The sequence below is a fragment of the Trichechus manatus genome, unplaced genomic scaffold (assembly GCF_000243295.1).
Source record: "Trichechus manatus latirostris isolate Lorelei unplaced genomic scaffold, TriManLat1.0 scaffold00044, whole genome shotgun sequence".
Classification (NCBI taxonomy): Eukaryota; Metazoa; Chordata; class Mammalia; order Sirenia; family Trichechidae; genus Trichechus; species Trichechus manatus.
Genome location: NW_004443980.1, coordinates 8,918,806 through 8,935,740, shown reverse-complemented (window position 1 = coordinate 8,935,740; position 16,935 = coordinate 8,918,806). Strand labels below are relative to the sequence as shown.

Sequence of the window (16,935 nt, the reverse complement as noted above, 5' to 3'; positions counted from 1 at the left end):
TTTACTGGCACAAATCAAAAACAGAAAATAACAAATGTTGGAGAGGCGGCAGGGAGACTGGAACTCTTATGCACTGCTGGTGGGAATGCAAAACAATACAATCATTTTAGAAAACAATATGGCGATTCCTTAGAAAGCCAGAAATAGAAATACCATACAATCCAGCTATCCCACTCATACGAATATATCCTAGGGAAATAAGAGCTGTCACACGAATAGACATATGCACAGCCATGTTCACTGTAGCACTGTTCACAATAGCATAAAGATGGAAATAACCTAGGTGCCTATCAACACATGAATGGATAAACAAATTATGGTACATACACACAATAGAGTACTACACAACGATAAAGAACAATGATGAATCTGCCTAGCATCTCACAACATGGATGAATCTGGAGGGCACTATGCTGAATGAAATAAGTCAATCACAAAAGGGCAAATATTGTATGAGACCACTATTATAAAAACCCATGAAAAGGTTTACACAAAAAAAGAAACAATCTTTGATGGTTACACGGGAGAGGAGAGGTGGGGGTGGAAAAATACTAAATAGACAATAAATAAGTGATAACTTTGGGGAAGTATAAGATAGAACACAATACTGGAGAAGCCAGCAAAAAAAAAAAACTTGGCTAGGCCATGATTCCCAGTATTATGTGGTTGTCCACCATTTTGTCATCTGATGTGATTATCCTATGTGCTGTAAATCCTAACCTCTATAATGTTAATGAGGCAGGATTAGAGGCAGTTATGTTAATGAGGCAGGACTCTTCAGGTTGTATCTTGAGTCAATCTCTGAGATATAAAAGAGAACTGAGCAGAGAGGAGAGGGACCTCCTACCACCAAGAAACAAGAGCTGGGAGCGGAGCGCATCCTTTGGACGCGAGGTCCCTGCACTGAGAAGTTCCTAAACCAGGGGAAGATTGATGACAAGGACCTTCCCCCAGAGCTGACAGAGAAAGAAAGCCTTCCCCTGGAGCTGGCACCCTGAATTCAGACTTCTAAACTGAGAAAATAAATTTCTGTGTTAAAGTCATTCACTTGTGGTATTTCTGTTATAGCAGCACTAGATAACTAAGACAGTGCTGAAGTAACATCTATAGTACACGATGAAGCTATGGAAAAGATGAAAAAACAGCTGAATTTGTGGATTCATGAGATGACAACTGATTTTTTTTTTTAAAAAAAAAAGCAAAGCATATGAACCGCACGTTGTAAGGCTGAAAGCTAAAGAAATTTATGGACATGTTACCCAGGATCAGGAAAATGTTAAATTCTCCGTGGCTATACATATAATAAATAAGGTATCTTTAAACAGAAATACACATAAAGCAAAGTTATATATTGATCGACTGACAAAAATGTTTTGACTAGAGGCTCACAGGAACCTAACCCTGTATCTCCTCTAGGGGTAATGACTTACTATTTATTAATTCAGTGTTTGAGGCAACTTTATAGAACATAACTATTGCAAATAATGAGACAAACTATTTTGATGGGACAGCTAAGTTTTTTTGCTAAGTTCCATAAAATTTAAGGCAGCATATAAAGTAACCAATTTAGAACTAGTTTAGAAATATAATTCGTAGAAATTATACTATCATAGGAAACACTGGTTATATCAAAATTAAATTTTATTACCTGAAGAAGTGCTTCGACTAGGTTCTCCACGCTTTAACTGATCAATCCTAGATTTCCTCTCTCCTGTGATTTCCAGGCTCTTGGTTTTTTCTCTATCTCTTGAACTACTATGCAGTACTCTCTTTCGACCACTTTGGTCATCTCCACTTCGATGGGCAGAGTCGTTGGACGGGGAGCGGAGGCGACCAGATGTATGACTACGATTACTCCGATTGCTCCCGAGGCTGCTACTCCTCTTCTGATCCACTGGCTTGCGATGTGGTGCATCTTCTATAGTAACATGAGGTGCCTCTACTTTCTCCACTCGTGCTCTGTGACACTTTCTATGCGATTCTTCATTGGTGAAAGTAGCGGAAATGGTGGTGGCAGACGTGGTAAAGGTGATGGCAGCAACAGTATTAGCAGTGGCAAAAGCAGCAGTGGCAGTAGCCACAGGAGGAGGAGGAGGAAGAATAGAAGACAGAGGAGGAGTACTAGTAGGAGTAGCAGCGTTGGCAGTGTGCTCTGGTTCTGCTGCCTCTGTGCGGTCAGGCACATCCTCATCAGACCAGTCACTGAATGCTGTGTCTTCTTTTTTCTGAGGATCTTCTACAGTGCCATCCTTAGCACGGGAAATTTCAACCAATTCCTCTTTAGTTGTTATAGGGGGAGTCCGTGGGCCTTTCTTCTTCTTACTCTGCTGAACTGCCTCTTCATCAGAAATATCAGAATCGCCTCTGGATCTTTTACGTTTTTTTTCAACACTTTTCTTTTTCTGTCCTTTTTTGGGGGAAAATACTTGACCATCTTCAGATATTATCTCTGCATGACCCCTCTCTATTCCAACATCATCCTCTTTCTTTTTCTTAATGGGCTTCTTCTGAATTTTTGCTTTTTTCTTGTTTTCTTCATGAACTCGATCAGATATATCTCGATCTTCAGACTGGTGGTGTCCTAGAATGTCCTGTGCACGCGTTCTTGAGCTTTCCATGATTTCTGTCAGTTCTCTCTGCTTATCTACAGAAGAAATTTTCTCTTTGATGTCTTGCTCTTCGTAACGCCGTGAACTCTCTTTTCTTTCTGGTTTACGATCCTCCTCTTTCCATCTACCCTGCCTGTCGTCTGTAAGGTGGGAGGGACTGAGAGAACGAGTTTCTTGAGGTAGTACAACTTGGCTCAAGAGTCTATGTTTTTCATCTATACAAAAAGATAAAAGTAAGCATACTTTCACCAAGTTAACAAACATTGCACAGTGTATATAAAGAGCAGTAAGCCAATCTCTCATTTTTCATTTTTTAAGTGGCACTAATTATAAATGGCACTAATTTTAGTAAAAATTTCAAAATACAGTTTTACACAAATAGCAGGGAATGACAGTGCCATTACGATAAAATAACTGTATTTCTAAAATGACTGTGTATTTCTGACACAGATACTTTAGTGACATAAGAAGATATTCAAAGGCAGCAGAGCAAGAATACTTAAACATTTTAATTTACCAGTTTGTACTAAGGGCAAAGAATTGTCTCATGGTTACAAATGAATCTGAATACAGAGACACAGAAAATAAATTGTGCTTACTTTTATCATCTCCACTGTTGTAGGCATCACTGTCAGGAGAATGTTCACGTCGGCGCTTAGGTGACTGACGAGGGCTAGGACTCCCTTCATTTCTATAGCGCTTCCTAAATTGGACAAACAAATGCAGTTTATAAAATTCCAGGGGCAAAAAAACAGATTTCTTTCTACATTTTTTACTAGTATTCCTTTACTATAACTAGAACATATAATTGCAGGATAGCAATATTGTCAGAGCTATACCATGCAAAGGGTATTCAGTTCTTTAATAAAATTCTTTACTTCATCTGCAAAAAGACAATAATGGACTTAAAATACGTGGCAACATTTTTCTTTTCCTCATTACACATGTAGAATCACTTCAAGTGAAAATTGCCAGATTTAAATACTGCAAGACGGTGACATGCAGCGGAGGAATAAATATACTAACATACCCTCTAATATACACATTTGTCAATTTTACATTTTTATGATCTAATGCCTTATGCTGGGAAACAGAATGGGAAAAGCCAGTATGGTTGAGTTGTCAGACAGGTATAAGTTCAACCTTAGCCATGCAACCTTAGGTAAGTTCCTTGAGCTCACTAAACTGCAGCTTTCTCATGTGAAAATGGGGGGCAAATTACAGTGAGGAATAAATTATGTCAGAAGCCCAGTGCCAGGCATGTTGTGGGTACACTATAAAACTTAGCTTCCTTTCTTTGAACTAAATCACTTGCTTGATAACACATTAATAAAATAATTCATATTTTCATTTTACTTTTTGTTCCTTAAATTTTAAAACAGTAGTGATTTATCGTATTTCTTGGGTACTTGTTATTTTAGTGTTTCCCTACATTCTCTTAAATTGTGACCACTATTTTTTTTTTTTTTTTTACTAACATTGTTTGTTTATAAATACTATGGTGAAAGGTTGAGAAACATACTGCAGCACCTCCTTGACAGCGCCTTGAACAGACGAGGAACTCTAAGGAGGAGGGGGCCCCAGATGCAGTAAGACAACTCAGAAGCCTGAGCTTGTGCGGCTGGGTATCCAGCCAGGCAGTGGTTACAGGGACTCCTTCACACCTAAGCTGTGTGACTGCTTTGTGTGGCCTGGAGGCAGTGACTCCACACTAACAAGTACACAAAATTCACGAAGCATTATCAGGAACGGTACAGACAGTATCTTTCGGTGACTAATCAACTCCATTAACTAGTTATAAAGGGGTTGTGATGGGATACAAGTCTGTTGATTCTATCACTTTTATGCTGGACTCGCTCTGGGAAAAAAGTCTGCAGCAGATGAGTAAGCCAACGTGCTACTAAAAACGGCAGTGTTTAAGCCAGAATGATAATTACATCCCTTGGATACAGGAATAGTGGAATGGAAAAACACTTTTTTTGACAATTTAAAAGACTTTAAACACTAAATATGTAAAATAAAATTGAAATACAGGAAAATGTAGAGAGAAAATAAAGAGGAAAAAGAATTAACAAAATTAAAGGGCACACTGGAAAGCATTAAATGAAACTTTTTTCAATGCAAGGGCTGCAATATAATTTTTAAAAACAGATTCCTAATCATTCTTACTTTGATTTCCTTTCATCGTGCCCATCTCTTAGATTCCTTTCTTCTCGGATATCTTCTCGCTTTTCTCTGCGGTCATCTCGTCCTTTGTCTTTGTCTTCCCATTCCCTTTGACGTTCTCGCTCTTTATCCCTTTCTCTCGCTCTTTCTCGTTCCCGTTCCCGTTCTCGTTCCCTCTCTCGTTCTCTCTCTCTCTCCCTCTCCCTTTCTTCTCTCTCTCGCTCCCGTTCTTTTTCCCGATCTCGCTCCCTGTCTCTTTCCCTCTCCCGTTCATGGTCACGATCTCTCTCTCTCTCACGGTCTCTTTCTTTCTCTCTCTCTCTCTCCCTTTCCCTAGCACGCTCTCTTTCTAATTCTCTTTCTTTCTCTCGTTCCCGCTCCCGTTCACGTTCCCTCTCTCTCTCCCGCTCCCTGTCTCGTTCTCGTTCCCGATCTCTTTCTCTAGCCCTTTCATCTCTTCTATCATCTACTCTGTCTACTCTTCGTTCCTCTCTTCTTTCATCACGCTCAAGCTCGTCATTCCTTCCCTGATGTCGAATTGGTGAGCTTGGTCTTTGATCTACAATGAAAATCAAGTTTTGTCAGTGATTAATTTGACAGATAACTTATTGATAAGACAGCATGGCAAATCTTAAATTTTATCTGTGTACAGGGTCACGCTGGCAATGAATTATAGACACTATGTTTACTTTTAATTATCTAAGCAACAATCACCCCTAAACCTTTAATATTTCTTCTTAAAGATAATTTTTATTTGCCCTCTAACTACGATATTTTCTACTCCCCATCAACTCCCCTCCATCTTCCCCTGATCCACCTCTGATCTTTCTCTGCACGCTCCCTACCCTTCCTCCAGACCACTGCTCCAACCCCACTTTCTGCCATCTCTACCCTTCACCTCTGATCTTCTCTGTCCCCCCAGGCAGGACCTGAGAACACTGGTGGCAAAGGATAGGGGCAGCAGGAGGTGTAGAACATAGGAGCTGAAGGAAAAACAAAATTTCCCTCATAAGTCACACCTCTAATTTCAGGGCAAAATATATACATATCAAAGTGCAACTATTATGTGAGGAAAATATAGCAGAACAAAACATCTGTCAATATTTGTTGCTGCAATATCAATTTCTTACCATAAACTAGAATATTAGGGATGCTGGTACTTAGCAATCTTGAAATAAGCAAATGTAAAAAGTGACTATCTTAGTGCTATATATTTATAATTAATAACTAACTTCTAAAAAATTTTTATCATATAACTGATCACTCAGATGAGGAGCTATTTTCTTAAAATGCTAACTGATAATCTCATCATATTTTATATTTTTTCCAATCAGCGCATGGATCATATAAAAACACTTCTCTTTACATCATATTTAGTTTTTCTCTTCACCTTTTTTTTCTTTAAATATTTGAGAAATGAATGCATGATGCCCAAATACCCAGCTAAGCAGGAAATTAGTCTGGGATCAAAAAATGTGTAAGAGGATGGTTATGACTTTTTCCACAGATGGCCATTTTTCAGAGTTATTCATTGTAATAGGATCTAAGCTACTGTAGTCTTTCTGCTTTCATACTATATAATATCTGTCCGTTAGTCAATAAAGGCTACAACAGACCAAGAGGCTTGTATTTTAAGTGAGCATCTGGCATCAATTTATTAAGCAGTATAATTTTAGGATATTTCAAGGGAAGGATACAATACAGTAATCTGAATGCCCTTTCTTACCACTGATGAAAAAGACAAGAATTATCCTTCTTTTACTCTTTAGAAAAGTTATAGGTCCAAACATAAAAGTTCATATAATTTTAAAGCAAAAATGAAATGAAACCCTATCCAACCTTCCCCTCCTTTCTTCTTTAAAACATAGAACTCATGGTCCAGAAGTTAATGTGCGAAAGTCACAGAGATGGCAGAAGAATTAGGATATCAGGACTACAAGTCAGTTCTCTTACACCGTTTTACTTTTGTTGGAACCAGCTTAAATTTAGAACAGTTCTAATGCACCACACTTCGGATTCCCAGAATGCTATATACCCATGTCTTATGATGTCTGAATTCCAGATTTGGGGATCATCCCAATGTCACAACAGCTATAAAACAGCCTGAAAAAAATGCAACTTACAGAAATTCATACTTGGAGTTTCTGATTATAACAATGTTAGGACATACACTATGCAGGCATTCTTTTTGGTAGATAAAAACTTTATTCTTTCAACTAAATGACAATGATCCATACATCAAAGCATAATGTAAAGAATACAAGAACACCACATTAATATGTCTACATTATCTTCCCTATCTTGCCCCCAAATGTATTTTTCTCTTCATATACAGTAAAACCTGTGAAAGCTGAAACCTGTGTAAGGTGGAAACCTGTCAGAGAAGGAAAATGCAAATACTTTCCATTAAAACAAGCAACAGTAAAGTGTTAAGACTATTCCTGTCAAAGGCAGAAAATTTGAAAGGCCCAGAAAAACAAGGCCGTCTTAGTGAGTTCCAGCTCTCACAGTTTCACTGTATTTCCTTATCTTAATGAGTAATACACCTATTTCATGAAAGCTGGAAATCTCCAACCTATCTAATTTATAATTAACATCCAAGTCCCATCAATTCCAACTAAAATATTTCCTTATTGCCTTTCCTCTCCTTATATCCCTACCGTTAATACATTAACTCAGACCCTGATCAGCTCTTCTTAGAATACTACACAATCAACAGCCCAACTGGCTGGTATCCTTGTCTTCAGTCTTTCCCCAGACTCTCTTATACTTTATTTAAATAAAAATTCTATTTCTTCCAGCTGCTTAAAAGCAGTTATCTTGTAGGTAGTGAAAAGGCAATTTAATTTACAATGTTTAGTGTGACTTATTAGACTATTTAAGATCTGGCCTATAGTCTCTCATCAATCTTTTCCTGCAGCTTCTTTCCTTCCCCACCAATACAGCATACCTCCATGCCAACCTCCTAATTCTTTGCTACTTTGAAGCACATGCTTCTTTTAGTCCTGTGTGCCTGCACGTGCTGTTCCCTGTTCCTGCAAAGTGCTTCTTCCATTGTTCCTTTTAGCAAACTCTTATTTATCCTTCAGGTCCAAACTCAGATGTCACCTCTTTAAGAAGTCTTCTTAGACTTCCCCAGAATTGTGTTTGTGCCTTTGTGTTCTCACAGAACTTTATATAGTAATAGCATTTATCACAGTTCAACTGTCTATCTATACCCTGATTAGGCTGAAAAACTAAAAGAAAGGTTTAATTCCTCAAATACAGAACAAGGTACTTGGTACATCTCTACTCTGAACCACTATCACTCTCCCTATCGCTCAACACACACTAGCCATATGGGTCTTCACATTCAGTGCCTACATCACATTAGGCTATTTCTCATCTCAGGGAAATTGCACCTACTCTTCCCTCTGCATGGAATGTGTTCACCCTCAATCTCCGCAAAGGTAGCTTCTTCCCTTCCATTCACATCTCTGCATAAATGTGATCTCCTCAAATTTCACATAACCACTCTATCTAAAGTCAGTCTGTCCCAGACTTAATGGTCCAACTGAGACTGGAAGAACCCTGGAAAGCATGGCCCCCGGACTGTTAACCCAGAACTAAAACCATTCCTGAGGCCAACTCTTCAGACGAAGATTAGACTGGACTATGGGACATAAAATGATACTTGTCAAGAGTGTGCTTCTTAGCTCAAGTAGATACATGAGATTAAATGGGCAGCTTCTGTCCGGAGGTGAGATGAGAAGATAGAGAGGGTTAGGAGGTGGTTGAATGGACACGGGAAATCTGGGGTGGAAAGGAGGAGTGTGCTGTCACAATACAGGGAGAGCAATTACAGTCACGTAACAATGTATGTATAAATTTTTGTATGAGAGGCTAACTTGAATTGTAAACTTTCACTTGAACTACAATAAAAAATAAAAATAAAAATAAAGTCAGTCTCTCTATCTTTAGATCTATCCAGCACCCCTGTCTGCCTCCTTTATAGCTCTCACTAACCATTTTTTGGGAGAGAGGGGATGTTCTTTCCTCCCTATTAAGTTCTACAAGAACAGGAACCATTGTATTTCAAGTACCTAGCAAACTGACGGCGTGAGTGCTTAACAAATATTTGTAGAATGTATCATTAACCTCTAAAATAAATTTCTATTTCAATCATACAACTGACATTTATTGAAGTAGTTACAGTGAAGTAAGATGGAAAGAGAACTGCACTTGCAGTCAGAAAATCTGGGTCTAAATTCTACCTCTGGAATTTACTTCACTTTAATACTGGAAAAATCACCTCCCTTCTCTTAACCTAACTTGCCTAAATTGTGAAATATGGGTTCTTGTATCATACCTACACTCACAGGGATATTGTAAAGATTACGTCAAATAATATACGTAAAGTACCATTCTCTTGGCACCTAGGAGAAGCTCAATGCATGTGTGGTTGAACTAAATATAAGACTTAAACCAAACGTCACTACTGAATTCAGGCAGGAGAAAAGAAAAACCTAAGCTAGGATATGAAAATAGAAAAAAAAGGAAAAAAACCATGAGAGACATTATCTTAAAAAGCATTATCAAGACATGGTAGTAGATTAGAGAAAGGAGGTAAAGAAAGGTGAATCAAAGTGTTAGAGAAGAAATGATTTCAGATACCAACACAGAACAACTACAGCTAAGGAAATTCTACACATTTTTTAACCCAAATGCATTAGGCTTACCTTAACAAACTCAACCGAACCAACTCTCCTGCCTCCGATCTCACCTGTACTCCCAAAAGTATATGGTGGTCTTAAAGAATTTGTACTCCTTCCATCACTACCCACATCAAGATACATAACTACCTCCTTGATTCAGCCCACAGGGAAGCATCAATATTTCATTCCCTTGTCCATCAAGTTTCATACTGTATTTATCTCAGCATACAGTGAACCTTATTCTAGTAACCAGCCAAGAAGGTTAGTAAGACCTTCACAAGATTTTAAATGTTTAAGGGCCCTAATATGAACAGACAATAAAAGCTTACTGAAGTAAGTGCTTATAACCCTTCTTAAATGCCTCCTAGTAATTTCACTTCAAAATTTCTTTCTTTAAGAGATCATCTACTAAATTAACAGGAAAGTGTTAGCTTAAGACAAACCAGAATATAAAATTAGCTAAAGCAAGTATTACAAATAATACATTTTCTCAGGATGAAATATGAATAAAATGTTTCTACCAACAATCCCCAACCTATCATTTGTTCTAAACCTCTCTGGCAGTCCTTAAAAGGCTTATTTATCACATAGAGTTGAGTGGGTAGTAGTATACTCAAATGAGAAGGCTTAGATCTCCTGAATCAGAACTGCCTGGGATGGCACTCAAATATTTACATCCTTTAAAGGTTTGTGAGCTTTTCCACTAAAGTGAAAGACAGCCAGCAGGGCACCCTAGTTCATGTACTCTGTTGTTAGTAGGTACAGGTAGCTAACTATTTACGTAATCCCTCCTGAGCCAAGTAAGAGAAAGACTATATATGAGTAAATAGTTTCAGATGTATTATTAAGCAAAGGTCTGAAAAGATACTTTATAGTAAAAAGTAAATTAATAACTGTTTAAAATCCAATCGCCCTAATTGGTGTTGGTCACTATTTAATAATACACCATTTGACAAACCTCTTTCTCTGTTGTCACGACGGTCTCTCTCTCCATGTCTTCTCTCAAATGAAGAATCCCTTGCTTGATCTCTGTTGTCTCTTTCAGGATATCTGTCTCTTTCAGGATAGCTACTTCGAGTTTCCCAGCTTTCATGATAGTTGCTACTACTACTGTGACTATCAATTTGAGAGCCTCTTGTGCCTCGACTTCCTAAACAAAGGATATTCACACAAACGTTTAACACATAACTTTATTCAACAAATTTCACCAGTCACAATCTATCCCAATAAACACTATGTATGAAAAGATTCTTTTTTTAAATTGTATTCCAAAAGTGTGGTAATCACTCACTGTTGAGAAGAATATTAAATGTTGGATCAGAATGATTAATTTAGGTAAGCTAAGTCCCAGTTTTTCCCATCTATAAAAAAGTCATATAATGGACCATAAAGCAAGAAGACTCAATTCAATTAACTCAAAAACAATAAAAGTAAAAATCATTGTTTTTCAGGTAATTCACAGAAATATCATATAAATAATGATAAATATGGATATAATTATTAAAGTTTATAGTGAAAACACTGCAATATAGAACAAAGGTACTTGGGGCAAGACATTAAGTAATGTCTGAAATTTTTCAAAAAATATGGGAGATGAATGTTCACTGCAGCTTTATTCATAATAGTAAAAAACTGGAAACATATCAAAGAAATACCAATCGAAAGAAAGCTATCAATTGGAAAATATCTTCCAATAGGTGAAATGCTAAACAAACTGGTACATCCATACCATGGAATACTACTCAGCAATAAAAAGAACTAACTATTGAAATATGCAACAACTTGGATGATCCACAAGAAAATTATGCTTAGTGAAAAACAGCCAATCTCAACAGGATACATACAGCATGACTCCATTTATGTAATATTTGTGAAATAACATAATTATAAAAATAGAGGACATATTAGCGGTTGCCAAGGATCATAGATGTGGAGGAGATGAGTATGGCTATAAAAGGGTAATTCAAGGGACTCCTGTGGTGACTAACACAAGGTTATATATATGATAAAACTGCATGCATGCACGCATATGCACACACACACAAATAAGCTCTATGGATTGTACCAATCTCTTTTGCTTGGTTTGGATGCTGTTAACACTAGGAGAGGCTGGGGGAAGAGTGAATGGGACTTCCCTGTACATTTCCTTGTAACTGCCTGTGAATCTATAATTCTTATTTTTTTAAAAGTATAAAAAAATTTTGCAGGGATTAGGGGAAAAGCAAGAGAAGCAGAACTGGGGCTGTGATAATGCAGGAATGCCTGGCAAAAACAAGGGCAAAAACTATGGAAGGCAATGCTCTCAACCTCACAGAATTACTACAGTCTAATGATGAAGAGGAGTTCACACTAAATCTAAAAGAACACATGGGAAACCAATCCACTTGAAGCCAGGAACAAGAAGGCACTTCCCCAACACTCCCTCCCTCTCTCTCTATATATATAGATATATGCACACACATGACAGGATTTGAGATCTAAAAGAATTATCTATAATAGGGTCACTATGAGTCGGAATCAACTTGATGGCAATGTGTTTTTGTAACAGGGTATCTTAATAATTAAAAATCTGAAATAAGAAGTTTAAAACCTTTTTTAAGACTACCAAAAAGGCTACATATACCCAGTGAAATGATCCTTCAAGAATGAAGGTGAAATTAAAACATTCTCAGATAAACAGAAGCAGAGACAGTTCATATCCACCAGACCAGTCCTATAAAAAAATACTAATTGAAGTTCTGTAGATGGAAGGGAAAAGACATAAGAAAGTAATTCAAAGCTATATATAAAAACAAATATCCTTAATAAAAGGAAATGCATGGACAAGCATAAGGGCTAGTGATAAGGTATTCATGCTTGATAATTCTAAACCTTTGTCCTTCATGCTTTTTAATAACAGATAAAACAGAAGGATAAAATTATGTTACAGGGCACATGAAATAAAAAGACTTAATTAGAGATGACAACAAAAGGAGAGGGGTAGGAAGAAGAATGGTATAGATATAGAATTTCTTATATGTTACTGAAGTTAAGTTGGTATCAACTTATCCTAGAATGTTATCAATACAAGCTCTTAAATGTAATATTCATGGTAACCATAAGGAAATATATAAAAAACATACACAAAACGAACGGAGAAGGGAACCAAAAAGGCTCCCTACAATAAACCAACAAACCACAAAAACAAGCAGTACTTAAGGACAAAGACAAAGAAGGCTTAAGACATACAAAAACCAAGTAACAAATTGGCAGAATTAACTCACTTCTTACCAGTAACTACACTGAGTGTAAATGGACTAAATGCTCCAATCAGAAGGCAGAGAGTGGCAGAATGGATTAAAAAATACGATCCAACTATATGCTGTTTTCAAGATTCACACCATAAACCCAAGGACACAAATAGGTTGAAAGTGAAAGGATGGAAAAAAAAATTCCATGCAAATAATAACCAAAAGAGAGCTGGGGTGGCAATCTTAGTATCAGACGAAGTAGACTTCAAGACAAAATCTGTCAGAAGAGATAAAGATGGACATGATATAGTGAATAAAAGGGTCAATTAACCAATAAGATTTAACAATCATAAATATGTATGCACCCAACATCAGGACACCTAAATATATAAAACAAACACTGACAGAATTGAAGGGAGAAACACTACTACAATAATAGTTGATTTTAATATACCACTTTCAGTATTGGACAGAACATCTAGAAAGAAGATCAACAAGAAAACACAGTACCTGAATGACACTATAAACCAACAAGAGTTAACAAACATACATGGAACACTCCACCCAAAACTAGTACATTATACATTCTGCTTCAGTGCATATGGATCACTCTCCAGGATAAACCACATTTCAGGTCACAAAGCAAGTTTTGATTAATTTAAAAAGATTGAAATCATGCAAAATATTTTCTCTGACCATAACAGAGTAAAGCTAGAAATCGTTAACAGAAGAAAAAAAAAACCTGGAAAATACAAAACATATGGAAATTGAACAACACACTACCAAAATACCGACGAGTCAAGGATGAAATCAAGAGAAATCACAAATTTCTTCGAGTCAAATGAAAATGAAAGCACAACATATACCAAAACCACATTCAGAGGGAAACTTATAGCCATAAATGCCTACATAAAAAAAAAAAAAAAATCTCAAATGAACAGCCTAAATTTGACAACTCCAGAAACTACAAAGAGAAGAGTAAACTAAGCCTAAACCTACCAGAAGAAAGAAAATAACAAAGACCAGAGCAGAGATAAATGAAACTGAAAATGGAAAAACAAGAGAGAAACAGTAAAACTAGAAGTTGGTTCTTTGAGAAGATCAGTAAAATTGACAAAGAAAAGATGGAAATAACCAAAATGAAAAATGAAAGAGCGGACATTACAACTGATCCGATATAAATAAAGGGAATTATGACAAAATATTATGAACAATGGTATGGCAAAAATTTGATAACCTAGATGAAATGGACAAATTCTTAAAAGCACACAACTCACCCAATCTGACTCAAGAGGAAATAGAAGGTCTCAACAGACCTATAACAAGAGATCAAATCAGTGATCAAAAACCTCCCACCAAAAAAAAAGTCCAGGACCAGATGGCTTCACTGGGGAATTCTACCAAACATTTAGAGAAGAACGGACACCAATACTGTTTAAACTCTTACAAATGACAGAGAAGGAAGCAATACTCCCTAATTCATTCTATGAAGCAAACATAACCCCGATATCCAAACTAGACAAAGATACCACAAGAGAAGGAAACTACTGGTTAATTATCTCTTACGAATATAGATGCAAAACTCCTCAACAAAATACTAGCGAACAGAATCCAACAGCATATTAAAAGAGTCATACACCATGACCAAGTGGGATTTACTGCAGGAATGCTGAGATGGTTCAACATTAGAAACTCTATCAAAGTAATACACTACATAGACAGAACAAAGGAAAAGAACCACAGGATCATCTCTATGGATGCAGAGAAAGTGTTTGATAAAATCCAACACCCTTTCTTAATGAAAAAACCCTAAAGAAGACTGGAATATAGAGAAATTCCTCAATATGATTCAGGGCATATATGAAAAGCCAACAGCCAACATTACACTTAATGGAGAAAGACTAAGAGCTTTCCCCTTGAAATCGGGACAAGACAAGGGTACCTGCTCTCAACACTTCTATTAATTATTGCATTAGAAGTCCTGGCCAAAAAAGTCCTAGACAAAAATTGAATTTAAAGGTATTCAGATTAGAAAAAAAGAAGTAAAATTATTTCTATTCAAGGATGATATATGATCCTATACATAGAAAATCCCAAAGAGTCCACAAAAAAACTTCTAGAGCTAAGAGAAGAATTTACCAAAGTTGCAGGGTACAAGGTCAACAAACAAAAGTCAGGTGGGTTTCTATACACCAGCGACAAGAAATATGAAAGGGAAATTAGGGAAACCATTCCATTTACAACAGCATCTAAGAGAATAAAATACCTAGGAATAACTCTAACCAGGGATGTGAGGGATTTATAAAGTGAAAACTATAAAAAACTGCTGAAAGTGATTAAAGAAGACTTAAATAAATGGAAAGATGTTCCATGTTCATGGATTGGAAGAATTTAATATTGATAAGATGTTGATACTACAGATTCAACGCAATCGCAATCAAAATTCTAACAGCCTTCTTTACAGAAATAGAAAAGCCAATCCTCAACTTTATATGGAATGGCAAGAGGCACGAACGAATGGCTAAAGCAATGTTGAAAGAGAAGAACAAAGCAGTACTCACACTTCCTGATTTTAAAATGTAGTATTAAAAGAGCACAAACAAACAAACAAAAAAAACCAAACCTGTTGCCATCGAGTCAATTCCAACTCATAGCAACCCTACAGGACAGAGTAGAACTGTCCCATGGGGTTTCCAAGGAGTGGCTGGTAGATTCGAACTGCTGACCTTTTGGTTAGCAGCCAAACTTTTAACCACTGTGCCAACAGGGCCTCAAATATACTACACAGCTACAGCAATCAAAACAGACACAGAGACCAATGAAACAGAATTGAGCCCAGAAAAAAAAAAACCCACACATCTATAGTCAACTGATTTTTGACAAGGGTGGTTAATCCACTGGATGGGGGAAAGAAAAGTCTCTTCAATAAATGGTGCTGGGAAAATTGGATTTCCACATGCAGAAAAAATGAAACAGGATCTATGCCTCACACCATACACAAAAAAAAACTCAAAATGGATTAGGACCTAAATGTGCAAACTGAAACCATAAAGTTCTCAAAAGAACAAGCAGGAACAAAGCTGTCAGGCCTAGCTTTCAACAATAGATTATCTAATATAATAACAAAAACACAAATGGCAAAAAAACAAAATAAATAAATGGGACCTCATAAAAATTAGTAACTTCTGTTCATCAAAAGACTTTACCAAAAAAGTGAAAAGACAAGCTGCTGACTGGGAAAGTGTCTTCGGAAACCACATATCTGACAAGACTCCAATAACCAAAATATAGAAACAACTCTGACAACTTAACAACGAAAGAGCAAATAACCCAATCATAAAATAGGCAAAGAACTTGAAAAGACGTATCACCAAAGAGGACATTCAAATGGCCACCAAAAACAGGAAAAGACGCTCACCTGTCATTAGCCATCAAAGAGATGCAAATCAAAACCACGATGAGACACCATTTCACTCCCACTAGGACAGCTAAGAGTTGAAAAGAAAAGAAAAGTATAAATGTTGGCAAGGATGTGGGGAAATTGGAACTCTCCTATTCATTACTGGTGGGAATGTAAAATGGAACAGCCATGTGGAAAATAGTATGGCGATTCCTCAAAAAACTAAAAGAGAACCATCATATAACTCCGCAATTCCACTCATAGGTATATACCCGAAAGACTTAAAAGCAGAGACTCAAAGAGACTTGTATACCAATGTTCATTATAGCACTATTCACAATAGCCAAAAGGTAGAAACAACCTAAATGGCCATCAACAGATGAATGGATAAACAAACTGTGGCACATACATAGAATGGGATATTACTTAGGAGAAAGGAAGTCTTGATACATGCTACAGTATGGATAGAGCTTAAAGTCACTGTGCTGAGTGAAATAAGTCATTTACAAAAGGACAAATATTATGTGATCTCATTTACATAAAAAGACAAGAAAAGGCAAATATATAGAGGTCAAAGTTTATTAATGCTTACCAGGGGTGGAGGGAGAAGGAAAAGTGGGGTTAACAGTGATGAAAAAATCATATTGATCAAGGGTTGGGCTGCGCAGCCAATTATTATAATTGCTGTCAATAAGTTGTACACCTGCAAAAAGCTGAACTGGCGGACTTCCGGCAAGATGGCGCTCTAGGCAGAAACACCACGCCGTCCCTCCACAACAAAGATCCGAAAAACTAAGCCAAACAGAGAATCAACAATCCTGAAACCCTAGAACATC

The 16,935-nt window shown here is 36.9% G+C and overlaps 1 protein-coding gene across 3 annotated transcripts in view; it reads right to left on the bottom strand.

Moving 5' to 3' along the window:
- The window catches only part of ZC3H13 (zinc finger CCCH-type containing 13), a 149,206-nt gene that overhangs the window by 28,620 nt on the left and 103,651 nt on the right, over positions 1-16,935 (bottom strand). For all 3 annotated transcript variants that reach the window (XM_004376592.2, XM_023731593.1, XM_023731592.1), the window contains exons 12-15: positions 10,428-10,619; positions 4,779-5,334; positions 3,209-3,312; positions 1,649-2,824 (exon numbers count right to left, since the gene is read on the bottom strand). In XM_004376592.2, the coding sequence (XP_004376649.1) occupies positions 1,649-2,824; positions 3,209-3,312; positions 4,779-5,334; positions 10,428-10,619 (2,028 nt within the window). The remainder of the gene's footprint in view (positions 1-1,648; positions 2,825-3,208; positions 3,313-4,778; positions 5,335-10,427; positions 10,620-16,935) is intronic.